Below are 27,427 nucleotides of genomic sequence, written 5' to 3'. Positions count from 1 at the left end.
GTCCCAAAAATAAAAATAAAAATAAAACGTTGAAAAAAAAATTAAAAAAAAAAAAAAAGACTACGGGGGGGGGGGGGTCAAATGAAATAGGGCAGAGATGCTTCGGGATCTAGAAAGGGCCAGGGGAGCGGTTGCTCTCCGTGGCTCCTGTTCCCTGTGTGCGGCCCTCTCCCTCGCCCCAGACCCCTGGCTCCTGGCTTATAAAGTCATCTCCCCCTCCGAGGCTCCTGCTCCCCCGAACAGTCCCCTCGTCTGCAGCCGCACGCACGTGCTGGGACGTCGGCTGGGGTGGAGTTTCTCCGAGGACGCGGAGTGTGCGGGGTCCTGTCTCCCTGCCCCCAAGCTGAGCACAAAGGGACCTCAGCTGCTGGCTTGCAAAGTCAGACTGAATGCTGTCCTGCTGCCCTCACTCTCTCCTACACCCTCCCCCGTTTGCCCTTGCCCCAGGTCCCGAGGCAGCTCGGGGCCTGGCAGACAGAAGGCTCTCAGGTGGGTGCTGACCAGATGAAGGAGGTCAGGAAGGCGGGGCCCTCCATCAGGCTCTACCCCTCTGTCCTTGGGGACAGGGCCCTGCTGATGTCAAAGCCTCTCCCCACCAGGCACCGGAGGACCCAGGTGTGGATCCGAAGCTCTGAGGGCTTTCAGCTCGCGTCCCCCAGAGCAGGGGTGAGGCTGGACGGTCCCGAGCACGAGGACGTGGATGACCACGCGACATGTGTGTGTGCGTGTGTGTCTGCCCCTCCAAACTCTCGGTGACGCCCATCAACAGAGACAGATACCACAGCAGCCAGGGATAGAAACAACTAGTGTATTGATTTGGGGAGAGAGAAGGGTGCAGATGGGAAAGGGGGGCAAGGGGCTCTTTAGTGTTTGCAAACCCACAGACGCACACCCTCCACCGCTCGTCACCTTCCTCCTCCGGGGTGGGGCCACGGCAGGCTCCCGCCCTTCCTCGAACCCTCCCCTCTCCCTGCTCCCCTGCACCCACTTGACCTTGACCTCCAGTAACAGGGCAGAGCCCTCCCTTCTGGCCTCCAGGTGAGGCAGGCTCAAAGAACCTTCCTTCCCCTCTTTCCCACCTCATTCCCATCTCTTGTCTAAATAAAATACAGAAAAAGCAAGTGCGGCTGGTACCTGGCAGAATGAGTCGCCCCCGGGGCTGGGGCAGGGGTGGGACTGGGATGGGGCGGGCAAGGAGCCTCAGCCAGGTGTAGTGGACTGACGGGGGGCTGGCCGAGGGGCCCGGCTCGGCCCCCTCTCCCTTGGAGGCCGGCCCAGAAGGCTCCACACCCGCCTCGCAGGCACCATGTTCGTGGGGTCCCCGGGGTGGGGGCAGCAGCAGGGCGCAGAAGCAGAAACTAGGCTCTGTAAAAAGCATCCCTTTCCCTCGGCTTCTGGAGGAAGCCCTCTTTGGTTTTAAGGCAGATGTGAGTTTCCTGGAAGCAGGGAAAGGACGGGGGTGGAGATAGAGCTTTTTTTTTTTTTTTTTTTTTTTTTTTTGCTTGTGTCTCTCCTTCAGTATAAAACCACTGTAGAAAATAAGTTCTCTTAGAAAAAAATGAAACATAGAAGACAAAACCAAAGGGGTACTTTCTTTGGCTTCAAGCCCCCTCCCCTGAGGTGCAGGGCGGGGGGTGGCCATGAGGTGAGGAGGACTCAGGAGGTCTCCACCCTCACCCGGGCCTGGCAGGTCCCAGATTACATGATGCTGCAGTTCTGGGGGCTCTGAGAGAGAAGAGAGAGGGGACGGGTGTGAGCCAAGTGTGGGGGGGGGGGGACTCCCCCGGAAGCCCTCCCGGTGCCCCCGGCCCCGCCCCCGCCCTCCAGTCTGGGGCTCAGACGGGAGGGGCAGGACGCAGGAGCCGACTGTCTAGGATCTGGGGCTGAGGGGAGGAGGCTCCCGCTCCCCCGGGCTGCGGAAGAGAAGGCCTCCCCCCCACAGGGCCCCCTCGTCTTAACCCTCAAGGACCAGGGTCCTCTGCTTGCAGGGGTGGAGGCGAAGGGACAAACTCACCTGGGTTCGAGGGCTGGAGTTGCCCAGGAGGTAGGAGCGGGTGACCAGGCTGTCCCCGAAGCCGCTCCCCCCACTGCCCCCCACACTGCGGTAGCTTCGGGTGACCGTGACACTGGAGGCGGAAGAGCCAGAGGAGATGGTTCCGCCCACCTGGGCTCCCGAGCCGCTGGCGGAAGCCTTGTCCGCAGGCTGCCCGCACGTCCCGCACAGCACGGTGCGTGAGCGCAGGTTGTACTCGGCGGGGTCCCCCGAGCTGCTGCAGTGGGAGCCCTGAGGAGGAAGACAAGGCTCAGGCGGGACGGCGGGTCTGGGACAGCGCTCAGGCCCGGCACCCGGCTCTGCACGCCTGCGGCACCGCCACCGGGCAGGAGGGAGGGTTCTGTGCTCAGGGCCCCCCCGGAGCAGGGCCCGGCTGGGAGGAGGGCAAGGCGTGGAAAGGCAGAGACAGGGTCAGGAAGACGTGGGGACAGGGAACTGGGGTTCTGGCTGGGCTCTGCCCCGGCCTCTCTGAGCTTACAGGGGAGGGCCAGTGAGCAAGCTTGTTGGGTGGCAGGCATGCAAAATAAATGGGGTGGGGGAGGGGGGACGGTCCTGCAGGAAAATCCGTGGTATGAGGGACAGGGATGGGGGGGGGGGTGGGGGGAGGAGGTGCATGCAGCAGGGGCTGGGGAGAGAAGCAGGCTGGGTGCCCCACTTCTGTCCTCCCATCCCCGTCCCGGGAGACAAATCCACAGCCCCGTCCACTGCTCCTGTGGGAAGACGCCGTGGCGTCAGGAAGTCCCTCCTCCCAGACACCTGGGCTCCCTGCTCAAGGAACAGGGAGGAGAGAAGAAAAGCCAGGGCAGCGCGTGAAGTTCCAGAACGTTCTTTAATGAAAAGATCTTTGGCAAGGGGAGGCCTGGCTGGGAGCCCCGGCGGGGGCTCGGCCTCAGCGGCGGCTGCCACTCACATGGTGGTGATGGAGCAGATCGTCTCCGTCCTCGTCCTCGTCGTCCTCGACCACGGTCACTGAGCGCACCAGCTTGCGCATGGCCACCTCCTGCGGGGACACGGGGCCAGGCCCCAGGGTTAGCGGGTCGGGGCAGGAGCGGGCTCGTGTATCCTCTCACAGTGGCCACCAAAGAGCCTTTCCCACGGCGTGCCCTTTGTCCGGCCTGCTGCCGACCTCTGTGGGTGCAAGCCGAGGAGCTATTCTCCCCAGAGGGCACTGCCAGGCTCTCTGGGTAGGAGTGTGCTTCTGCCTGTAATGACCCTCGCTGCCCACCTTCCTTCCCTCGTGCTGCTGGGGGAGGCATCTTCGGAGTGTGAGCGCTGGGTGGAGAGTTTGGCGCCTGGGGTTTGCAGCGGAGGGAGACTTAGGGCGAAGTGGCCTTGAACTGGCTCCCTGGGGTTGGGTGCCCCCGGCTCCAGTACTGCCCACCAAGGGGGGGGCCCTGTCCAGCCCTGTGCCGGCCCGCGGCACACTCACCTCCCCGGTGGAGTTGATGAGAGCCGTGCGCAGGCTGTTCCCGCAGCCCCAGGTGTTCTGTGCCTTCCACACCAGGTCGGTAGGGGGGCTGTGGGTGGCCCCGGCTCCTGCAGCCCAGATCTGGAGGGGGGGGGCAGGGTTTAGAGAAGGTGCTCAGTCCGGCGTGCCCATCCTCAGGCCGACCCCTCCCCCACCCAACCCGCCCCAGGGTCCACAAACGCCTGCCACTCACCGTCACCACCTGCCCGGCCTTCAGGGTGAACTTTGGCGGGAAGCGGTAGGTCAGCAAGGGGTCATCTCCATTCTGGCGCTTGATCTGCCAATTTGCCCAGGGATTGGTCCTGCCAGGAAGGAAGGGAAGGGGGAGGCGGGGGGAGGCTCATTCAGACTCCTGGTCCGTCTTGCTCAAGGGCCCAGGCAGGGCCCCGTCGCGGAAAACAGCCGAGGTCCCGCGGACGCCCAGGCGGGACCGTGCACGCTGGACACTCTCGGCTTCCAGCAACTCAAAGACCGAGGGGCTGTTATTCATCTCGGGCGCTCAGAGGGGTCAGATAGCTCACGGGGGCCTGGCCGCCAGGGGCGAGTCCGGAGCCGCTCCCTACCGTGGAGGGACACACCCGCCCCCGAGTGCCTCTGGGAGGGGCGCCGCTCTCTTTCTTGGGGTCTGCTCCCTCCCCGAGCTGGAGCCCCTGGGCCTGGGGCTGGGGGGGGGGGGGCACCCACCTCACTGGACTTGTTTGCGCAGCCGCACGAACTTGCCCTCCCTCGTCCACCTCCTCCACGGCCACGCGCCCGCTGGTGCGAGCGTGCTGTGAGAAGCTGCTCCTGCTCTCGGCGGCCTCCAGCTTGCGCTTCTTGGTGACGCTGCCCGAGCCCTGCGTCTGGGGAGGAGTGCGAGGAGGCGCGGCCGCGGCTGCGCTGCGAGGTGGGGCTGGGGGACAGGCGCAGCCTGGCGAGGGGGACAGAGGGGCCCCGTCAAGGTGGGCGGCTGGTGGGGGGCGGGGGGCGCTCCTCCGCCACCCCCACCCCCCGCCCCGGCCCTCCCCTGCCCCACCTCTCCTCCTCGCCCTCCAGGAGCTTGCGGTAGGCGTGGATCTCCATGTCCAGGGCCAGCTTGATGTCCAGCAGCTCCTGGTACTCGTCCAGCTGCTGCTGCATCCTCGCCCGCATCTCCGCCATCTCCCGCTCCTTCTCCGCCAGCAGCCGCCGGCTGGTGTCGCGCTCCCGGGCCAGGGCGAGTCTTCCAGGTCCCGCAGCTTCGCCTCCTTGGCGGCCAGCTGGGCGAGGGAGCCGGGGTCTGGTGAGCGCCCGCGGCCCCCGGGCCCCCCTCCCCAGGTTCTCGAGGCACCGGAGCCCGCATGGGGCTGTCCCGTGGCGCGGCCGGTGGCCGGGAAGCCCTTCCCCGCATCTAAGTGAAAGCCCTGTGCCGAGCCCGGAACCTGTCTCCCGCGGCCACACGCACGGCCAGCCGGAGGTGGCGGAAGCTTGACCGCACACTGAGCCTCGTGCAGGGCAAATACAGCCCCCGTTTTCAAACGGGAAACCAAGGCTCTCGGGAGTGAGGGTCACATGGGGACGTAAGAGGCCTGGAGGAGCAGCCAGGTCGTCTCAGTCTGTGGTCCTGGGGGCACATTCTGTCCCTCGCCTCTACCCTCCCCTCCTCCGGGCCCTACATCCCGCCCGACCACTGCCACTGGCTCCTGGCGGGCAGGACAGAGGTGAGATGGGACAGAGGTGAGGCGGAGTGGGGTAGAGGTGAGGCAGGAGAGAGGTGAAGTGGAGTAGAGGCGAGGCGGGGTAGAGGCAAGGCGGGGTAGAGGCAGGAGAGAGGCGAGGCAAGGAGAGAGGCGAGGCGGTAATAGAGGTGAGGCAAGGAGAAGCGAGGCGAGGTAGAGGCAAGGAGGGATAGAGGTGAGGCGGGGTAGAGGCAGGAGAGAGGCGAGGCGGGATAGAAGTGAGGCGGGAAGAGGTGAGGGGGTGGAGAGGCGAGGCGCGCGCCACCTGCTTCTGCAGCTGGCTGAGCTGGGCCGACAGGCTGTCGATGCGGATACGAGACTGCTGCAGCTCCTCGTGCGCGGCCCCCACCAGGTTGCTGTTCCTCTCGGCCGACTGCCTGGCGTTATCCAGCTGCGGGGGAGGACGCAGGGTTAGGGCCGCGGGGACCCGAGAGGGACCCAGGGCGCGCAGGGCGGGGGCCCGGGGGGCGGGCAGGCACCTTGGCAGAGTAGGTCTTCTCCAGCTCCTTCTTGTACTGCTCCACCTGGTCCTCGTGCTGGGCCCGCAGCTCCTGCAGGGCGTCCGCCAGCCGGCTCTCGAACTCACGCTGCTTGCCGTTGTCGATCTCCACCAGCCGGGTCTCGTGGCGGCGCTTGGTCTCTCGCAGCTCCTGGGAGCGGGGGGACAAGGAACCGAGATCAGAGCTCGTCCTCGGAGGATGAGGCGGCCCGGATGGCCGGCCCCCCCCACCCCCACCCCGTCCCCCGTCCCATCCTACCCCCGATGGGGCCACCGTCACCCCCGCCGTAACCTGGGGGCCGGGCGCCAGACACCCCGCACTCCCCGTCCGGCAGCACGAGGCAGGCGGGCGAGCTCTGCCCACAGCTGCCCCCAGCCCTGCCCCCCTGCCCCTCCGGCGGGCGGGGCACAGTCCCCACCTCGCTGTAGATGTTCTTCTGGAAGTCCAGCTCCTCCTTCAGGGTCTGCAGCCTGTTCTCCGCGTCCACCCGCCGCAGCATCTCGTCCTGGAGCTGTTTCTTGGCCTCACCCAGGGCGGCCTCGAGCTGGGAGGGGGGAGGCAGAGGTGAGGGACAGGCCCGGGGGACGGACAGCCTCCGCTGTCACGGACAGAATGGGGTCCCCTTACCCGCCGGAACCCGCCGCTAAGAAACGAGAGGAGCACACCACACACACAGCAAGCGCTCTACAGGACGCACGTCCAGAGTACGCTGGAACCACAGTGCGCCTGGGGTGGTAGAGGGGGTCTGGGAAGGCCTCCGGGGGGCTGAGGCCTGCAGGACAGGCTCTTGGGACGTGCCCAGGGCAGAGGGGGACACTGCCTGAGCACAGGAGCAAAGGCCCGTGTAAAGGCCTGGAGGCGCAGAGGCACAGCGAGCTTCAGGGTCCTCGGTTCTGCCAGAGCCGGCAGGGCTCAGGGGTGGCGACATGGACAGCGGCTGCGCGGGAAGGCAGGGGCTAGACCGTGAAGAGATGCCCCCTTCTCTGCCACAGAAAGATCTCTGAAGTTTGAGTGGCAAGAGAACCCCTCCCAGATTCTGGTCTCCGAGAGGCCCACTGGCCAGCGCAGGGGCCGGCAGGAGGCCTGGAGGAGAAGGCTCCAGCCCAGCCTTAGTGCTCAACCCACTGGCGTCTCCCGTGTGCTGGGGCGCGCTCTGGTGGCGGGGCCTGGGAGAGGGCCGAGCCCAGAGAGCCTGGCCCCTGACCCTGGTCCTGGCCCTGCTCTGAGCAGTGAGGCGGCAGAACCGGGAGCCAGTGGGCTTCTTTGATTCTGTTCTGAGCTTGCGATGTGAGAGACGAGAGCCCAGGACAGACAGCAACGTGCCTTGGAAGGAAAGACAGCCATATACACGCCAAGCATCCAGAACACCCGTCCCGTCTGTGATAGACCATCCACTGCCGACTTCAGGCTGGCTCGGTCTTCCAGAGACCTCCGCTCTCTTACAGGACAGCCACACCAGGAGGGATCCAGGGCCAGGCACGGTTTGTCGCAGACTTTACGTGCAAACGTCTGCGTACTACTTTCTTTATTAACATAAGCTAGATGCCCAACATGAGGCTCTGACTCGTGACTCCGAGATCAAGAGTCGCACGTTCTCCCAGCCAGGCGCCCCAGCTGTGGACGACCGTCAACCCGCTGTGCCAATGCACGGGCAGGACGCGGCGAGGTGGGGGCGGGTGAAATGGCACCAGGGCGGGCAGATGGCTGTGATGCCCCGTCCGTGTAACGGGACAGACAGGTGCCTCGGAGAGCCACTGGGGTGAAAGCGTGGGGTAGGGCGAGCCTGCACTTCTCTGGGGGGAGGAGGGGTCATGGCGGGCCCTGGCGGGTGGGCCTCACCTTGGCCACCTGCCCCGCAGGTCATGGAGCTCGCCCTCCAGGGTGCGCTTCTCGCTGAGCGCGGTGCTCAGGGCGGCCTCCTTGGAGTTGAGCAGGGCCTCCAGGTCCTTGAGGCGGGCCTGGGCGGCCATCAAGTCGCCCTCCTTCTTGGTATTGCTAAAGAAACAAAGGAAGAGTAGCTTTAGAATCCCTAGAGAGAGCCAGGTCCCCCACGGAGAGACAGAAGCCACTTCCTAGGCGGCCAGCCCAGCCGGGGCCTGGCTTGGCTGTCCCTCAAACTGCCAGGAGAGGGCATCCTTGCTTGTGGTTTGTTAGCATCTGCCCGCCTCTGGGACTGGACTCCCACTTCCCCCAAGGTCCCCAAAACCCCCTTCCTGCTTCTCCACCCTTCCCATGACTCAGTGCTCAGGAACGTGCCCGGGGCCAAGGGGAAAGCGCAATCCCGTGAGATCAATGCTTTCCCTCCCTCTCCTCCCATGCCTTCCCAAAGAGACAGGGCCACCTTTGTCTCCTGCCCTTCCCACACAGGGCCTTAACCTCCTCCTCCCTGACTCCCCACCTCCCCCCCCATTGGGCCAGGCCTCCTTCCCTGCAGGGACCCAGACAACCAGGCTCCCAGTGTTGGGGTCCATGCATCCCTATAGCTTCTCAGTTTGGGCCCCCAAGGTACTGGTCACCTCTCCTGGCCCCTTTTACACACGGAGACTGTGCAGAGGGAAAGTCCGGTTAAAAGTCAGGGATAAGGACAACTAGGCTCGGTACTGGCCCTTCCCTTTCCAGACCCAGGCTGAGTCCCCTGACCGGGGCCAAGCACGGGGGTCCAGCTGCCTTCCCCCCAGGCCTTACAGAGCTTGAGAGAACACTAAACCCTACCCTTCGGCCACAAGCCTCAGCATCTGGCTCCAGATGTGGCCCCTGAGCCTCCAGGCCCATCTGGGCTCCAGCCCTGAAAGTGGGTGAAGCTTTAGCCAAATAAACACATAAACGGGGGATGCCTCTGCCATTTCCTTCCGTTTTCTGGGCCCCAAAGATACGGAACTGGAGAAGGAGAGGGGTCCAAACTTCTGGGGAACCCAAGAACTTTCCAGATGTTATTATCACCTCACCAGCATCTGGTGAGAGAAAGCAGGAGACCCAGGGAGTGCAGGGAAAGACCCAGGGGGCCCGGCCCTGGCTGCCATCCGTAACTCCTGGGTTGTAAGCGTGGGCCCACGTGGCAGAAGGGAAAAAAGGAACCAAATGTGGGCAGGAGGGGACATTTCTGTCCTGGGAAGAAGCAAAGTGACCCCGCCAGCATTTTTCCGCCTCTGCAAAAGCCCTAAGCTCCAAGGGGCCCAGCGGTGATGGTGACACGGGTGATGGTGACAGGGTGCAGTGGCAGAGGCCAGCCTTGAGGAGGCTCTGCAAGGAGGGACCCGGACAGGCAGCACTCTCCTGCCACCAGCTCAGGACTTTTCAAACAGGCTCCACCAGGAGGGGACACAGAGACACCCTCGGAGGTGGGGGGAAGATGGGAAGACCCGAGGGGGCCCTCACCTCCCCCACAGTCTTGCTGCTCCCGGCCTCTGGCCACACCTCGGAACAAGCAACAGTGTCTGTCTCCCGTGAAAAGAGGCCCTTCCAGAACTGGAGGATGTCTCCCCTCCTCCGTCTCAGCCAGAAAAGCTAAAAATAAAGTCAAAACCCAGCTCAGGTTTTGGCTGCCATCCGGCCCAGCCCCTGGCTGGGAGCACAGCCCCAACTTTCCATGACTTCAGAACTTTTCCGAAGCTGAGCCAGCTGCGGGGGGGGGGGGGGGGGGGGGGGGGGGGGGGGGGGGGGGGGGGGGCGGGATGAAAAAGAAGAAACCACTGGTAAAGTGAAGCTCCGCGGCGGCCGCAGGCTCCCGCTCCTTGGGCCAGTTCCAGGTGCCGGGCCTGCCCCACAGAGGCCTCCTCTGCCTGCAGGCTGATGGCCACGGCCACCGCCACGGCCGGCTCTCAGCACCTGGGAGAGCTGCAGGGAGCTCAGGGTGGGGCCAGCTCAAGCCCTCCTTGAACAGATGAGGAAACTGAGGCCCGTGTGCAGTGTCGCACACGGTGGCAGCAGGGACAGGGTCACAGTCCCCTCTGCCGCTGGGGGCTCCTCCCCTCCGCCACACCGCCCTCCTTGGCCACAGGAGGAAGAGGGGTGGCCTGGGCCGGGGGAGGCGGGAAGGAGCCCCCCGCTCTCGAGGCTTCAGGCGGCATCTCTGGAGACACGCCCTTCCCGGGCCTCGAGAACAGAGGAGCGGGTGCCGGCCCTCTGCCAGGCTCAGTCGGCCAACCACCTTCAGCCTCGGGCCGTGGGGTACAACGGCAGTAATCCTAACAACACGACGGCAGCAAACGCCCCGGCGGGGCTGGTCACGGAGCAGGCACCGCTCTCAACGTTAGCGCTCGGTCTGCACAGCTGCCTACGAGTCGGGCCATCACCGTGTGACCAGGGACACTGAGGCACAGAGCACGTCCGGGGGCCCGCAGCAAGTCGGTAGCCCAGCAGCCAGGGGGTCTGCGGAGCCCTCGGCCCCGCCACCAGGGCGGCCTCCCGAGCAGCAAGGGGTCTAGCTGCCTGTCCGTCCCGGAGGCTGGACTGGCTTTGCCCACAGGGGGAAACCGCCAGCACCCGGGAGGGGAGGGGGGGCCCCCGCGGTTTTCTCAGTCAGGCTGGGGAGCTCCCATCTGTGGGGAAGAAGCCACTATCACCCACAGGCTCATGACTCAGGCCTCAGGAGTTGTGGCCGGGGAGCCACACGCACACCCCAAGAGAGGGTGCAGGGCCCGGCGCCTCCACGGTCCCCCACCTCCCTGCGCCAGCAGGGACCGCAAGCAGAGCCTGGCCAGGCGGTCAGCGCGTCAGGTGCCAGGGCCACTGGGGCGGCGGGTGGGGTTGGGCCGCGGAGCTGGGCGGCAGGTGACTCATCCTGGGGCAGAAAATACCCCGGCGGGGTCAGGAAATCCTCTAGCGCTCACAGGGGAGACCCTGACTCTGCCCCTGTCCTGCCCCAGCCCTCACGTCCAGGCTCCTCCATCCCAGGGGCCTCGTGGGGCGAGGAGGGCTGGGCATCCTGTTTCTGCCTCTTCCCACGGCGGGCAGCTCCCATCTCGGGAGGGGGGAGGGGGCAGGGGGCGGGGAGGGCAGGGGGCGGCGAACCCGGGCCCAGGGCGGGGCCGGGGGGGGGGGTCTGCCGGGCCTCGGGGGCAGCAAAGGGGTCGGTTGGGCACGGGGCCAGGAGCTGGCCCGCTCGCTGAGTCACCCCCCCCCCCCCCCCCCCCCCCCCCCCCCCCCCCGCCTCAGCCCTGCTCGGATGCCAGATATGGAAGCCAGGCCGCCCAGGCCTGTTTGGGCCCCGTTGCTGGGGACAACTTGCAAGGCCCTCGTTTCCTCCCCCACTGGGCAGAGGAAGAGATACGGGGACAGAGACCTGGGGCTGAACATACGAGGGGGAGGGGAAGATGGCCACGGGGCTTCCAGGAGCTGGCCCAGCCCTGCAGGGGCTCCCGCCCCAGTCCCCTCCAGCCTCAGCCCCTCAGCCTCACCGGCACACAGAGTTCCCCATGGCGAGACCCCAGGACCAGAGAGACGGGTGAGGGTGGGCGGGGCGGGGGGAGGGCAAGGTCTCCGAGGGCCCGCAGGGAAAGGCGCCCCCTGTGGCGGGGCGGGGCGCCCCCTGTGGCAGGACGGGGCCGTGCAGGGCAGGCGCGCCCCTTGTGGCAGGACAGGGCCGTGCAGGGCGGGGCGTCCCAGTGTCAGGATGGGCGGGCGAGTAGGCACCAGCGCCAGGACTGTCCCCTCTTTTCCCTGGACGGCAGAACTCGGCCCAAGCCTACTTCCTGCCAGTGAGGGGCGGCTCCTGTTGGCCACCCTTCCCTTTGTTCCTGCAGCTCCTCCCCCTGCAATCTATCTGCCTCCACCTCCCTGGGCTGCGGGGCCCTCAGCCCTGCAGCTCTTGTCCCCACCCCTGACATGTGCTCAGCTGTTGTTTTCATCCGCCAGTTTATTATCTGTCCACTACTGTCTGGGGCTTTTCCAGTCTGTGCCTGGAATGCCTGGGGGCTAGGAGTCCACACAATCCTGGCTTCCGGGGGGCCTCCTCCCGGGCCAGCCTCTGCACCTTTACTGGTGGGGAAACCAAGGCCTAGACAGGAAAAGGCTCAGGCACTGAAAACCTTCCCGCCGGGTCACCTGAGGACACTCACGGCAGACAGGGACAGAGCACTGAGAATGGCAGGGTGCACGGCAGGGTGGGGGGAGGGGAGGTGCGGGGAGAGTGGCCCCCAGGCACCCAGGAAGACGGCCTGGGAGAGGCCTCGACCTCCGGCTCCCAGTCCAAGAGTGATGCGGCCCAAACGCACACACTCCCACAGCTGGGGGTGAGGCGGGTTGGACACCCCCCACCCCGAAAGGGAACCACTGCTTGGTCTCTTGGCTGGTCTGTGGGTCTGCCAGCACCTTCTGGTAAGGGCAGGATGTGGGAAGGCGGGGACATCTGGCGCTCCAGGCACCAGCCCCGTCTGGAAAAGAGACCTTCAACAGAGGAACTGAGGGGGAACAGCTTTCTTCGAATCCCACCCGCTGACGTTCTGAGGGTCTTACAGCTGGAAAGCGCAGGTAGGCCCCTCGGGGTGGACCCCACCCCGACCTCCCCACACGGGCCTGGCCCTGCTTCCACCTGCCACACACGCCTGGGGTCCGGGCCCTCAGATCCCCGTCCAGAGGCGCTCGGCCCCAGCTGTCCTCCCCCTAGACAAAGCCAGGTGGCAACTGTAGGCAGAGGGAGGGCTGGAGGAGAGGGCCGGGCCGAGAAGGGGCCGGGAGGCCTGTGGACATGTTCAGACTCAACTCCGGCAGAGGCGCTGGGGCTGGCAGGGGCCAGGCCTGAGTCACAGCTGCCGGGTGTATCAACGTGGCGTTGTTCGCAGGCAGGAGGAGCCTACGGCTAGGAGCCGGGCCCCGGGTCCTGGACGACAGGCAGCCGGCTTCCTGACCAACTGCTCTCTTACGGTCCCTGCCAACTCCGCTTTCCTTCTTCTTGGCCTGACTCTCAAGAAGTCACTCTTGACTTCTGTGCAACAATGAAGCGCTGAGGCCTGGGGACAGACCAAAAGAAGGAGGGGCCTGGGTCACAGCCTAGGAAGAGGCAGACTGTCCTGAGGGGAGAGAGAGGGAGGCGCCGGCCAGAGTAGGGACATTTAGGGGATCCCCACAAGGAGCTGACTCAGGAGTTCCTTCTTTGGGATGCATTAACCCTCTATCTGGATTATCAGCCTTGATGATGGCAAGAGGGGGTGGGAGCCGCACCCCAAGCTCGGCAAAGGAAGTGGGAGGGCCTAGGAGTTCTAGTCCCGCCGCATTCCAGCCCCAGCCTGGGAAGATGCAGCCTTAGAGCCTCGGCACCAGGGGGCCTTGGCGATCCCTCTCCCCTCAGCTGCCCAGAAACCGGGCTCCTTGATATGAGGGTCTCTAGCTCCCCCGATCCAGCCCGAAACGGACACACGTGCTCTGTCCTCTCCCTTTGTCCCCCATGCAGGGGCCACCCGGAGCCATCTCTTGTCTGGCGGAACAGCTCAGGGTCTCCTGTCCACTCTGCACTCCGCCCTCTGCCGTGACTCAGCTCCTCTCTCGGGCCTGGGATCCCAGCCAGAATTAATCCCGGCTTCCTCTCCCGCCAAGGGACAGGGAGCACCCCTTCCCCGCCCGGCTCCTCCTTCCCAAACTCTGTCCTCTTGCAAGACCCCCTCACAGCCCGGCCCCAGGTTGGGACCCAGGTTGGAAGGGAAACGGGTAGGCCACCCAAGGTCAGCGTGCGCCTCCCTCCGGCTGCAAACACGTGTGTCAGGCCTTGGCCAACTCTGAGGTAACAGCCCTGCCTTTCCCAGGGCGTCCCGTGCCCCCAGCACAGGCCTTCTCCCCAACACAGCCCTCGCCACTGTCCTCAAAGGGGAGGCGTCCCAGCAAAGTGTCCTCTCCTACTAGCAATAAAAACAACAGAGGCCAAGAGCGTATTGTCATAATGACCTGCTCCTGACAAACTTTCTTTGAGAAAGAGAGAAGCGTGTCCGCACGTTTAACTCCACGGCTTGTGGCAGACATTTCTATTGAGCACAGCACTGGCTGCTAATTATATTCACATTAAGTATATTTGTTTCTCACGTTATAGCTGGGTATTGTGGAGGACTGACGTCTCACGCCGTGGGTCACGGTTCTACTCCGTGAGGGCTCTCTGTAGACCTTCTGCTCTAACCCCTTTATTTCACAGCTAGGGAAATCCAGAGAGGGGAGGTGGCTTGTTCAGGGTCACACAGCCATTTAGTGGCAGGACCCAGCCTAGGACACCGAGGGCCAGGGCTGTTTCCACTACCTCATGCAACCTGTCGCTTGGCTAGTGGACCACCTCACGTCTTGTTAAGGGACAGGAGACCTGCGACCTCTCTCCAGACATTTCCAAGCACATGAGAGGTTGGCCTGCATCACCTTCAGGGGCACTGGGGCTCCAGGAGGTGGGACTGGGGTGAAGTTGCTGGGGCCAGGCCTCTGAGCCGACCTGGTGGGGGGGTGCGGGGAGGCAGGCTGGGGGAGGGGAGCGGAGGCACAGCTGGTGGGTGAAGGCGTCCCCTCCCAGTTGTTCCCCCAGCTGTCCCTGGCTTCAGCCCTGACACTGAACTACTGAATCCCTGGGGGGTAGGACTGAGGCATGGGCCTATCCTGTGCAAGAGTAAATCTCAGAATGGAGGCCAGGGGAAGTGCCAGCCAGGGGCCTCGATCACAGGGAAGCAGTCAGGGGCTGAGTAGGAATGACCGTCTCTTCTGTTTTCTCTTGGGCTCCCTAAGCGGTGCTCAGTCCCCGAGTTTAGCTGCACCTTCTTTCCCTTTGGATCAGAATGCAGACTTCAGGGCTGGGGGGGCCGTGGCAGGGACAGACAACACCAGGGGCTCCCTCAGGTGAGGACACGAGCCCGGGTACCCTCAAAGGCTCCATCCGTCATCCCTAGGTCTCTGCCAAAGGGCACAGCCTTGGTCGGAGCCAGGTAGACACTTCCCACGACAGGTCCCAAGACAGTCTCGAGACAGGAATCCCCAGCCTCCCAGAGCTGTGTCTCACGATCCCTGTCTTGGCCGGGTCTTGGGTCTTTCCAGGGACAGGGTAGAACAAAGGATGGCTATTAACAGGACAGCAGACCGTTCAGGTATCACTGGTCCCACTGGTCTCAGACCAGAATCTTCAGGCTGCAGGAGCCTCGGCTACCCCATCCTACCCTCAGGACCCTCCAACCTGTCCTCTAAGCTAAAGAAGTAAGGCTTAATGATACAGGCACACAACTGGAAGTCAGAAGGCCCGTGCTCAAGTCCTGACCTGTCGCTCTCTTGCTGTGTGACACGGGACAAGGCTTTGCACCTCTCTGGCCTTTGCTGTTCCTGTCTCAGTGAGAGCTGGGATAAGCCTGGGCCCGCGCTTCCCTGTCCTTCCCCACTGGGGCTGCGCAAGGCAGACAATACAGGAAGTCGTCGAGCACCCAGCCTCGTCCGGGGGGGAAGAACTGCTTCTGCTTTGTGGGCCCAGGATCTCCCCACTTCTGACTCAGGCTTCCTCCACCAGTTCCGCATGGGAAGACACAGACCTCGGTCCTATGCTGCAGCCCCGTAACTGGACTCTGCTCTAGAGCCACCTGCTACATACTGGCCACGCGGGTCCCTGCTCCAGACCACCACCAGAGGTCCTAAGGAGGGAGGCGGGAAAGGCTCCCAGGACGCACTGGGAAGCAGGGGCAGAGGATGCAGATATTCAGGCCCCCATCCCTCCCTTTAAGACATCTGCCGTCTCCACCCTGTCTCCTGCTGGCTCTCATAAAGCCACCAGGGTGGAAGGGAGGGGGCAGCATCTGAGTCATCTACCCAGCTGTCATGCCTGGGATGGGGCCCAGCTCCAAGCCTGGACCCCAGTGGGGCCCTGCCTGGTGCTCAGCTCCTCATTCTTGCCACACTTAGGTGTCCAAATGTTTCAGACTCCAGAATAGACAGAGTGTGTGTGTGTGGGGGGGGGGGGGACTTGGGGTGTTGTTTTTGCTTGGAGCCTATAACCCAGCCCAGTGAGAGGGCACCCCAAGCCCCTGGGTGTGGTCAAGGTACCAGGCTGGGCCAGGGATTGCCACAGGATCTTACAGACAGCTTTTGCATCCCAACCGGAAGCCTGGCCCTGAACTCTGAGCTCTAATTAAACATTAATCCAGACAACACCTTCTCTCTCGGCTTTAGTGGGGAGGAGTTAGGACAATGCCTTTCTTCCTCTCCCGAATTCCTCATTCTCCTCTCCTCCACTTCACCCTGAGCACAGCAGACACAAAAAGAAGCCACAAATCCTGGGTCCTCCGGCTGGGGACACGGAAGGGGACAGACAGCCCAGCCTGAGCCCCTCTGACTCCAGCCTGCCTCCCATCAGCCTGAGATCCAGGTGTGCAAGCCCACCCCCCTTTTCCGGAAGCCCAGCCTCCCCAGCCAGGATCAGTGGGGGAGAAAGAGAGGCAGGTGGCTAAATATAACAAGTACACACACCACCCCCGCCCCTGTCCCACGTGCGTGCACACCCGCCTGGTGTCCCAGGCCCGGACAGCTGCACCAGGAGGCAGAGGAGACAGACTGGCGTGGCTGGGTTAGTTTAAGGGATCACAGACTCTGCTCATCCTGATTCCCGATCAATGTCCTCCCCACAGAAAGGCCTGCTGAGAACGCCCTGCACAAGAATCCACGAGGGGGGCTTTGCTGAGTGGACTAGTTTCGTTCTCTGGCCACCCCCCAGCTTGCCTGTCTGTCCGGCTAGCTAAGTCGGTCATATCACCAGGAATGACCTCTGTCAACAGTCTCCCCCAGAAGTCAGCCTGTCTCTGCAGTTTCCAGTCACCCTTCACCGGGGCATAGCAGAACGAGCACGGGATACAGAGAGGCTCTGAAGAGAGCGGTTGTTCGGAGAATAGGATCAAAAGGGAGGTAAAGAGAGGAAGTCAAGCCAGGGGGGCCCCCGGCCCAGGGACCTCAAGCACCTTTAGGGCCCTTTGGCTCGGGGGGGTCCTCGGAGAAAAGGGGAGGGGAGAGGAGGAACGCAAGTTCTCAGGGCTAGGGAAAGAGGGCCTACACTCCCAGGCTCCAAAGGCCTTTTTAGACAGGAGGGTGGAGTCAAGTAGGGTGGGGTAGGGTGGGGCAGTGATGGGTGCGGTAGAGTGGCCTGCAGCTTCCAACGGCTGGATTTCAAAAATGTCACCGTACTCCAGCAGTTTCATAAGGCAAAGATCAAGAAAACGTCAGTGGCCCAGCGGATAGGCCAGAGCAAAGACTACTGGGCTTGGCCGGGAAATGAAAGTGGCTCACCCCAAGCAGGGAGGCAGGGAGGGGCAGAGCCCCGAACCGCCGGGACCCCAGGCAGAGGGCCGAGGCGGGTGCGGCAGACCTGGGCATAGCACGACCTCCTGAGCCCGCGCCGGGGGCCCCTGTCCTCCGTCTCCCTCCCTCTCTTGCATTCCTGGGCCAAGCAGGCCAAGGGCTGTGGGAGCTGCGGGGAAGCTGAGCTCCTGGAGCTGTTCCGTGGGCCTGTCAGGGCCCAGAGAAGGTCCCAGACTTGAGGCGGCGAGGGGAGAGCTTCCCGACTCTTAGAAACAATGCCGCAAAGAGCTGTGCCCCGGGGGGGGTGTCACCTCCGTGTCCCTGACTTGGTAACCTCTCTCCAGCACCACTGGATATCTGCCAGCACGGGTGCTCGGTCTTAGTGGGCATCATGTGTCCAGAGCCGGTCTGGGCAGAGGTGGCACAGTGCCAAGCCCGTCAAGAAAGTTCTAACAGGACCCTTTCACCCACTCCAGTGTGTCCTGAGGAGCCCGATTTCTTAGACCAGCAGGGCCAGCTGTCCTTTGCCCAAGCCCCGGCCCCTGGCTCCAAACGGCCGGCAAGCCCCAACCGGACTGAACGTGGGCCTGTCGCCCGCCTTTCCTCTGTCGCCCCTGACGCCCGCGCCATTCCCTGCGCACGCCACCCTCTCCCCGAGACCCCTCCCTTCTCTGTCCGGTCCCGACGGTTTCCCTCGGCACTGCCAGTCACCGCTGGGGCAGTTCCGGGGACGGAGGGGGCGGTACAGCCTAGTTACCAGCCGCCCGCCCCCTCGGCTCCCGCCCGCGCGCCGCCACCTGGGCGCACTCACCGCGCTTTGAGCTCCTTGAACTCCTCGCGCACTTTGCTCAGCTCCAGCTGCAGGCGGGCGCGCTCCTTGGCCACCGAGTCGAGGGTCTTGCGGGCATCCCCGAGCTCGGCCTCGTAGGCGGCCTTGATGCCGGACACCTCGCGGCTGACCACCTCCTCGGACTCGGTGATGCGGAGGCGCAGCCCCGCGTTCTCCGTCTCCAGCGAGCGCACACGGTCGATGTAGACCGCCAGGCGGTCGTTGAGCTCCTGCAGGTCCTCCTTCTCCTGCAGCCGGGTGATGCGCGTAGGCGACAGCGGGGTGGAGCTGGCCTGCGCCCCGCTGCGGGTGGCGCGCCGCTGGGACGGGGTCTCCATGGCCGGCAGGGTGGCAACGCTGCCCGCGGGGGCAGAGGTCCCGGGAAGGGCGCGGGGCTCGGGCCGAAGGGCAGAGACGGCTGGGGTCGGAGCGCGCCGGCCGGCTGGCTCGCTCCTGGCAGGCGTGGGGTCTGGGCCGGGTGCTGTCGGACCTCGGAATTCGGGTGCGCGGCTGTGGCTGCGGCGCTCCCGCGGACACTCTGAGTCACCGACGCCGGGCCGAGGCTCTAATAGGTCTAGGGAGTGGGAGGAGGGGCCGCCGCTCTTAAAGGGGCCGCCGCACACCCGCAGCGGGAGGTGAGGGGGCGGCGCGGAGGGGCGAGGGCCGCCGGGCGGTGGCCGAGCGGGGCTCCGCCCTGTCCCGCGCACCCGGTGGGCCTGGGGCTCCTCCCGTCTTGATTCTGCCTGCTCAGGGCTCTCGGCTTCAAGCTTGCCCCCACCCCACCGTCTCGGGCCTTCGTGGGTAGGAGGCAGAGCCAAAGGGTGAGAGTGGGTGGGCAAAGAGCAGTGGGGGGGGGGGGGGGGGGGAGGGAAAGCGGGTGTAAAGCAGGGGAAGGAACCAGGCAGGCAGATCCAGGAAAGTGGGGGGGGGGGGGGTGCTGAGGCTGGTGCCCATCAGGGTGACTCACTCTTCTTCCACAAGTGGCTCCCTCTCTCCTCCCCATAGTAATAGTGAGTCACCCCAACCCCCCCCCCCCACACGTGGGCAGCCCATTCAAAGCTGCATTTCTGTATGCCAGGGTGGGGTGGGGAAGGAATGCCTGGGTTCCCCGGGGAGCTGGGCTGCAGGGAAATTCTGGATCCTGAGATCCTTTAAGTCTCAACTTTGGGGTCCCTCTTTTCCTATCTTGTGCCCCAACCTCTCCCTTCAAAATCAAGCATTGGGCCTTAGACCCAAGCACCAAGCCACAGGCCCCCTCAGAAAGTCAGAGGAGGACCCAGGCACTGCCCCCATCCCCTGCCCCCTTCCTTCGGACCCAAGCAATTGGAGATTGGAAAAAGAGACTGCCTAGCGCCCCGCCCCCCCCCCCCCCACCACTTCAGTCCCTTTCTACTCCTTCTATCCCACCCCGCCAACTCCAAGACTGTACTTATTTTTTTTTTTCCAGGACTGTACTTATTTTAACGGATAATTTAAAACAGATACCAGAGCTGTGCATTCATCACGTTGCCAGGACACCAGGTCCCAGATTTTTGTGGTTCCCAGAGGGGCCTGAAAGGGGGAGCAGGGCAGGGAGCCGGACAGCCAGTGGTGGCTCTCCATCCTGGTTTGAGCCAGAAAGCGGGTAATGGGGGGGCAGGACAGCAGAGACCCCACCACCTTCCTGGTGCACCACACTTACCCTACATCCCTCTCTGACCAGGTCTGCTCCCCCATGGGCTCAGCGAGGGGCCAGGCCCCCTCACAAAGCAGGACCACCCAGGCCCCCCACCCCAGGCCTCACCAACCACCCCTCTGATCAGTCTTCTGCTCCCCTCCCCTAATCCTGGCCCTGGCCCCACCGGCCACCTCATCCTCTCTAAGACTTAGGTGGCCGTGCTGAGGCTCCAGAACCCGTGCGCCTCCCTGCCCTGCCCCTGTGCCTCCCACAGTGGAGTCTCTGGTGGGAACCCAGAAGACTAAATTACGTTGCTAACTCCTGCAGCCCCAGGACATCAGGGTTTCTGTAATGCGAAAGGGAAGCCTGGCTGGACAGGTCCTGTGCCAGGCCTGAGTCCTCAGGGGTTGGACTGGGGTTAAGACAAGGGCTCTGAGTGTTTACGGAAGGGAACCGTGGAGGGGGGATGCTCAGGGCCCTGGGCCTAGGAGGGTGGCTAGGCATTGTGGTGAGCATCCACACGCACCCAGGTGAGGGACCCATGGTATGGCCTCCCCTCCCTGCAGCCCTCTCCCCCAGGGCGTGGCGCCCACTCTCCACTTTTCAGACAAAACAAAAAGTCTTGTTCTGCTTCTGCTTCCCAAACTAGAGCAGAGGAGGGGTGGGTTACCCTGAAACGTGAGGGACAGGGCTCATGCTGTTCCCACTGCCTCAGCCCCCCCCCCCCCCCCCCCCCCCCCCCCCCCCCGGCACTGCCCCACCCGGTCCCAGCCCAGACAGGCCCCGGCTTCCCTTCCTGGCTGGGGAAGCAAAACCACACTTAACCCTTCCTATCCCAGACCTCCCCATCTCTGCAGAAAAGAGGCAGGAGAAGGGAGGGGGAACTTAACCACAAATTTCACTCTAGGCTCTTTCCAAAGCGCCCCCCTGCCAACCTGCACCACCACCCTCAAAGGCCTCAATCCTAAATCTGAACTTCAAAGTGGGCCTGTATCCTGAATATTCCATCCTCACTCTGGACTCCAAATGCCATCAGTCTGCTCTTCCCCTGCCAGGGCAGAGATCCCAGGCCCAGAAGAACCTGGAGAAAGCACACAAAGCCACGTCCAGAGGAGGGAGCCTGCTGGGGTTGTGGCCGGAGGTAGCTGGCTGGTGACCAGCTTCCAGTCCTGCCTCTCGCTTGCAGTGTGATGACAGACCTGCTCCTGAAGGCCCTGGGCCTCCGTTCCTCATCTGTAACATGGGCAGAATGCCTAGAAGAGGCACAGGACTGAGCCACCGTGCCTGTTCACAGGGGACTTGCCCACTGTAGGGACACAGAGGGAGAGGCAAAGCCAAGCACAGCGGCTAAAGAGCAGCACAGGACTCTGGACTAGATAATGAGTTCCAGATGGAATCCAGAGGCCCGAGAGCTGGAGCATGAATGAGTCATATCAGAATATAGGGGTTCAGTCCGAGGGTTGGTTTGGACAGTGGAAGTGCCACTTGCCTTGATGATTAATGACCCCAGAGGGGGGAGCAAAGCATCCTGGGCCTGCCTCCATGACCCTTCCTCCCAAAAGTACTGTGAGAGACAGGAGGGACCAGGTCTCGGTCATCTGTGTCCCTAACAAATGCATGTGGCCCTGCCACTTTTCAGGGGAGTGACCCCGGGCAAGTGCCTCAGTTTCCTTAGCTATAAAACAAGGGTGCTGCGGTGATTAAGTAATATGCACGTGGGTACACTGGGCTGGCTCAGTCAGCAGAGCATGTGACTTGCTCTCGGGGCCCTGAGTTTGAGCCCCACGTTGGCATAGGACTTACTTTAAAAAAAAATCTGGGGCGCCTGGGTGGCTCAGTTGGTTAAGTGTCTGACTCTTGCTTCTGGCTCAGGTCATGGTCTCATAGTTCGTGAGATCGAGCCCTGTGTCAGGCTCTGTGCTGACAGTGTGGAGCCTGCCTGGGATTCTCTCTTTCTTTTCTTTCTGCCCCGTGCACTCTCTGTCATAAATAAATGAACTTAAAAAAGAAAAAAAATCTATGCATTTGAAGGGAGGCTTCTTGAAGGAGGTAGATTTAGGAGCTTTAGAGAAATACCCTCTACATAAACAGTGAAGTCACTCACCCAATAAATATTTAGTGGACAGCTACGATGGGCCAGGCACTGCTGTAGACACTAGGGATACAGCAGTGAATAAAACAGACAAAAATCCCAGCCCTTACGAAGCTGACGTTCTGGAGGAGGGAGACAGTTAATACACAAAAGAGAAAATCATGGTTTGTTAGAAGGTGGTAAGCGCTATGGAAATAAAGTTACAAAGAGAGACAACGCTCCGCAGTCAATCGCTTCTCTTTCCACACGATTTCATAGCTGTGCGTTTTCACACACCTTCTCAGCTTGGTCCAGAGAACCACCTCACAGCTGGAAGATTATTTCCCTGTTTTACGGGTGAGACTGGCTTCCCTCAAACTAGATAGTACTAGGCTGAGCTCAGGATTGGACCAAGCAGCCAGGACATGCTTCACTCTCTCATGCCGCTTTGACGGGACGCGTGGGAGGTAGGCCGTGGGTGGCCTGGTGCCCGAGAGGAAGTGTGTGCAGAGGTGCTGGAGTACGAAAGAGCGGAGGAGGGTTGCAGCCTGGCCCGCTGGCCCGAGCAGGGCCACCGGATGCAAAGTGGGAAAGGGTGGGCCGAGAGGGGCACGGAGGCAGGGGCCTGCTGTGGGAATAAGGCTGGGGTCAAGAGGGACAGCAGGGAGGCACTGAGCCTGGCAAGGAAAGAAAGAGGTGGTGGCCCCGGCCTCGACACCAGGTAAGCCAGAGGGACTGGGCTCAGAAGCATGAAGCCAGGAGGGATTCCGGAGGCATTCAATAATGAGCGGGGTGGGGATGTTTATGGAGTACTTGCTATTATGAGGCACTGAGCATCCGCGCTACCTTGTTGAACCACCACAATAGCTCTATAAGGGCTATCATTAGCCTATTTTACAGATGAGGAAACTGAGGCCCTGGAAGGTAAACTTATTCACTTAAGGCAGGGTCTCTGAACCGTGGCACCGTTGGCATTTGGGGCCAGTTATTTCTCTGTCTTGGGTGGGGTTCTGTGCCCTGTGGGGTGTCTGGCCTCTACCCACTAAATGCCAGGGGCATCTCCACTGCCAGCTGTGACAAGCAAAAATGTCTTTGACATTGCCAAATGTTCCCCGTGAGGCAAAATCTCCCCCAGTTGAGAACTACTTGTCTAAGGTCATGTGGTTAGTAGCACAACTGGAATTTTAACACAGGTTAAAATCTGAAAGGCTAGGGAGTGGCGAAGGGTGGGGGGAATGATTTGGAGGTTCAAGGCCATGGTCTGGGAATCCCTTAGTGAGTTTTTCCTGGAAGGCCGGGGTCCTGCAACCTTGGCTCACAGGGGCTGGTACTCAACCGCCGTTGAAGTGCTGAATCAATCGTGCACAGGTGATCAGTGTAACCTTGAGACTGGAAGGACTCCAGGCGCTGGACTAGGGGCTGTGTGGAGGGGGTCCCATTTAATCTTTAGCTCAGCTTTAGGAGGAGTGGGGCCAGGGCTCAGCCATCCTCCCTCACCGCTCCAGACAGGCCAGAGGGGTGGCGGGTAAATGAGTAGAGAGCCAACCCCTCACTCTCACACCCAAGCGATGTCTCTGGGGTGACAAGTCTTTCACAGCGAAGATGGCTATCGTAACCCTCCACATCTCCTGGAGGTGCACAGAGCAAGCACCATGATCCCCACCATACAGATGAGGAGACTGAGGTTTGGGTTAACTGACTTGTTCAAGGCTCCATAGCTGAAAGGTGACAGAGGCAGCCCCAAACCCCAGGTGTCTGCCTCCAGGTTAACTACATCCTACTGGACCCCAAGAAGACCAATCCAAAAGCAAGATCCCGGAACCGCCCCGAGCTCCTTCCCAACATTCCAAACCACTCCCTTCCCCCCACCCCCAGCAAACTGGGCCCAGGTAGTCGTCCCACCCTCGAGTCTCAGGCTCCCGGAACCGTCAAAATACACGCGGCAGTGCACCGTACAGCCACACGCACACCAGACCAGAGCCAGTCCGACAAAAATCCCACACCGCCCTCTCCCTCCCCCCTTCCCGCACAGCCCCCGGCCCCGGGCCCCGCCCCTGCTGGAGGTGGGGGAGGCGGGTGGGCGGAGAGGGGCGGGGCCTCGGGACGGGGATGGGGCTGCAATTGGCCCGGGCGCCTCCGGCCCCGCCCCCCGGCCGCGCCCGGCCCCGCCCCCAGCCCCGAGGCGGGGCCGGCGGGCTGTGCTGACGCAGGGCCTGCGCGTGGGCGGCTGCGCGTGAGGCTGTGTGCGTCTGTGGGCGCGGTTGCCGGGGCCTCCCCGGGCTCGCGAGCGGGGGTTTCCTCTCCCTGTTGCCAAGGAAACAAACAAGCGCCACAAGCCCGGGGCCGGGGCTGGAGCACAGGGTCCCCAGGCCCCCGCACCGCTACACGCTTCCGGGAAGTGAGGCAGAAGAGGATTCCCTCTCACCCGCCCCTCGCCCCGCAGCCGGCCAATCGCTGCTGGGGCCCGAAACTGGGGGGTCAGCGGCCGGCAGCAGTGACCTGGGGCGGGGGGCTTTCGGTGCTAGCACCAGGCCGACCGGGCAGTCGGTCTCCCTACATGCTCCTCTTGTTGTTGCGGGGAGGCCCTATTTTGAAAAGTGTGAAAATACCTTTTACAAATTGTCCGCGACTATGTGACCACCTGGGCAGGCCCCTCCAAGCGTCTTGGAAGCTCCACCTTCCTGCCAGTCCCAGCCCCCAAGCCCCTCCGGGTCCCCTCGGAAGGCTCCCCGGGGCCCTTTAAGCGGGGGAGGGGTGGGGGGGGTCTACTGGTCAAGTGAACTGTGGCAGGGAGGATGCTGGTTAAAGTGCCGATTTCCTTATGAGTGGGGCAGAGCAAGGGGCACTCGCTGCAGAAGTGGTGGGGCTGCAGGTGGGGCAGGTGAACCGGGCGGAGACCAGGAGCTCCAGGAGGGAGGCCCCTAGGGATTGGGAATGGACTGTCTTGGGCCCGTGCTCCCCCACTCACGGCCTAGAAGCCAGAACTTCAGAGCTGGGAGGAGTCGTAGGGCATCATCCAGGCCAACCCCTTTTTTCTAGCCCTGCCTTGGTCCAAGTGCCCAGATTCCCCCATGGCGCTCTCCCTAAGCTAGCCCACGGGCCTGCCGCACAGCGCAGTACGGGCCTCTATACCCAGTAAGTCCACAGGTTTCAGGGCACCCTGAGAGCCCACCTCATTTTGGCCCTGGACCCTCCCCCCAGGGGCTCTTCATCACAGGGACAGGTAATGGGGAAACCACTGGAGGAGGGGGTAGGGCAGCAGGGGGCCGGCTGGGACAGGATGCAAGGGCTCAGGCTGGAGCACTGTCACGCTGCCCAGGGAGGGGCTGAGGGGGCATCTCTTGGCCATGGTTTTCCCTCAACTCTGTCCCCAGAGGAGGTGAAAATGGTGCTGGCTTCCTGAAGCAGAGCTTCCTGGGGATGGTGGGTGGAGGATGGACAGGTATCCATCAAAACATCCCGCATCCCTTCCCTCTCCCCTTGGAGCCTTGGGGAGCTGAGCTAAGGCTTAAGGCATGGGGGCATATTCCTGTTGAAGCAGAGAGGTGAGGTCCTGGCACTCAGCACCAAGATCTAGCAGAAGGGAAAGCCAGGCTGGGCTCCCAGTGGGATGTGGCAGGGACCTATTCAGCTCAGGGGTGAGGTCTCCCCCAGGTACCTTTGTGGATCAGGGGCGGAAGGTGGATTCAGAGAGGTGAGCACAGACGGCAAGTGGGAATGAAGGGAGAGATCAGAGAGGGTGAAGGGAGGAGCCTGGGAAGAGGTCTACTGTGAGGGGGGAGGAGGAATGGAGCTTTGGGACAAGGCAGTGGGGGTCACATCTTGAATCCAGGCCAGAGGGCTTTGGAAAGGAGAGCTGGACAGAGGAGAGGCCCAGGAATTGAGGAGAGGGGCCGCTGCCTAGGCTGACACCCACGCTCCAGCCCCAGATCCTGGTGGGGCAAATATTTACCCAGCAACAACGGTTGCTAAGCACGGAGGAAGGAGGAGGGAGGCCAGTAGCTGGAGGGCCTTCCAGGCTCCTCCCTATCCCTCACAAAAGACTGCAGGGAGAGGGTGAGCCAAACCGCTCCCCTCAGCCCTCCCTCCTCCCGCCCAGGCTCACTCCTACCCCTCCATGCATGCAGATCTTGGGGTCACCTCTATCCACCCCCCACCCCAGGCTGGCCACAGGCCAGGGGGCTGGGCTCAGGGGATTTAATCCCTCGGCTGCCAGGCTTTCCCCCACCCTAGGACAGTCCTGGGGGCTCAAACCTTGCAAAAGGCCCCCTTCCCAATGGGCTATTCAGTAGGAGCTGGAAAGGGGGGGTGATCCAAGGAGTCAGGATATGGTGAGGGAGGGGTCACTGAAGGATGGAGTCCAGATGTCCAGGACTGAGGAGGTGGAAAGGAGGGGAAGGAGCCAGTCTGCCACTGTGAGGGGGCAGGACAGCCAAGAGGGGTCCTCAGGGGCACTCCCTGCCCAGGCCCCCAGGCAGAGAAGGGGGAGGGACAAAGGCGGGGAGGATGTGCTCAAAGGGAGCCAGATGTGGCCCATGTGATGTGGGCTGTTGCTGGCATGGGCACAGGGGGGCAGGATGTGCTGCCCTGCCAGGAAAGATTAGTCAGATGCCGGGAGGGAGAAGGGAGGGGGACAGCTAGTCCCAGACCCCCGTGAAGCAGACGGGCACTTTCAGGAAGAGCAGGAGGGCTCAGAACCTGCGAGGAGGCACTGGCAGGGCAGGGCCGCCCTCCTCATCCCTCTGTCCACCACCCTCAGGGCTCCCACCCACTGTCATGGCTGAGTTTAGGAGCCTGTGTGCAGGACAGGAATTGACACCCCTTCCCAGGGCACAAGACCTGTGCTGCGCACAGGACAGACACGCAGCACGTTCTTTCTTACCCACCTCCTTGGGGTGAGGTCTCTGTTCTGCAGGCTTCTCCCTGGGAGTCGGTGGGTTCTTACCCCCAGCCACAGGCCCCGTGGAAACTGGGGTACAGAAGTGGGAGGGGAGGGCACCGACAGGAAGCCGCTGGGGCAGAGAGGAGGTTCCTGGAGCCCACGCTCCCTGGTGCTGATGGTCGCTCCCAAGGGTCGCAGGGCTGGCCAGAGTGACTGCAGGCCCCATGGGTCCGCCCTGAAATGGGGTAGATGGAAGGCTGTTACTGTGCGATGGCAGCAGAGGACAGACTGAAGTCGCCCCAGGAGAGACTTCTCTGGGCCCCTCCAACAGGGACAGCATGGGCCCGGAGGGAGAGAGGGAAGGGATCCCCGGAGATGAAGCAGACCCGAAGGACTGGCCTGGGTGCAGTGGCGGTCAAGGTGAAACCTACAGACACAGAACCAGGAATCCCTGGAGAGCCAGGTCTAAGTTGGCAACCAAAAGGCCGTTGTTTCCCAAACTCCCATCGGAAAGTTTGAAAAATACACATGGAAACATGACTCACTGCCCCCTGCCCAGGCCCCCCTTTCCTGGTTTCTGTGATTTCTCTCCCAGGAGTTAATTCAAATCACATTCTCCCAGAAACCAAGTTTCACGAGGGAGGGCACAGAGCAGGCTGAGGAAGCAGAGAGGCGTGCAGGAGGAGCCTGGGAAGGGAGCGGCCAGGGCTGGGGCAGACAAGGACACAGTGACCGGCCGCTGCAGACCCCCGGACTGGGGCAGAACTTAAGTGCAAGTGGGAACATTCACGTTTCCCCAATCGAACTGCCCTTCCGCCCAGAGAGCTTGCCTTCTGGCCTCCCCTTTGCAACCTGTTCCCCAGGGCCAGGGGCCGGAAGGTGGGAGTGGAGCTCCCGGGAACTCCCCTGCCCGCACCTCTTTTGGGTCAGAAACACGAATTCCCAGAGCAGGCACCCCACACATCCTGCCCTGTGGGCTGGGGAGGATCCAGATAGACCTGCCCCAACAGGGTGTCTCTGGGCCAGGGATTCCCAGCCTGT

General features: G+C 62.9%; 1 protein-coding gene and 1 long non-coding RNA gene across 2 annotated transcripts; one reads left to right on the top strand and one right to left on the bottom strand.

Moving 5' to 3' along the window:
- Positions 1-794: 794 nt before the first annotated feature.
- LMNA (lamin A/C) lies at positions 795-26,604 on the bottom strand. The gene is given in 16 exon segments (XM_045454447.1): positions 795-1,725; positions 2,015-2,284; positions 2,964-3,053; positions 3,483-3,602; positions 3,715-3,823; positions 4,211-4,245; positions 4,247-4,366; positions 4,368-4,431; positions 4,537-4,715; positions 4,718-4,759; positions 5,484-5,609; positions 5,698-5,868; positions 6,137-6,262; positions 7,539-7,713; positions 17,759-18,350; positions 26,391-26,604. Coding segments are annotated over 15 exon segments (2,010 nt in total). The 5' UTR covers positions 18,115-18,350; positions 26,391-26,604; the 3' UTR covers positions 795-1,698.
- LOC123585862 lies at positions 11,860-13,573 on the top strand. The gene is made up of 2 exons (XR_006706447.1): positions 11,860-12,186; positions 13,106-13,573. It is a non-coding gene; the product is annotated as an uncharacterized LOC123585862 (long non-coding RNA).
- Positions 26,605-27,427: the final 823 nt, after the last annotated feature.

This window comes from Leopardus geoffroyi, chromosome C3 (assembly GCF_018350155.1).
Source record: "Leopardus geoffroyi isolate Oge1 chromosome C3, O.geoffroyi_Oge1_pat1.0, whole genome shotgun sequence".
NCBI classification, from domain to species: Eukaryota; Metazoa; Chordata; class Mammalia; order Carnivora; family Felidae; genus Leopardus; species Leopardus geoffroyi.
The sequence above is the reverse complement of the archived record's forward strand: the minus strand, read 5'-3'. Positions and strand labels throughout refer to the sequence as shown.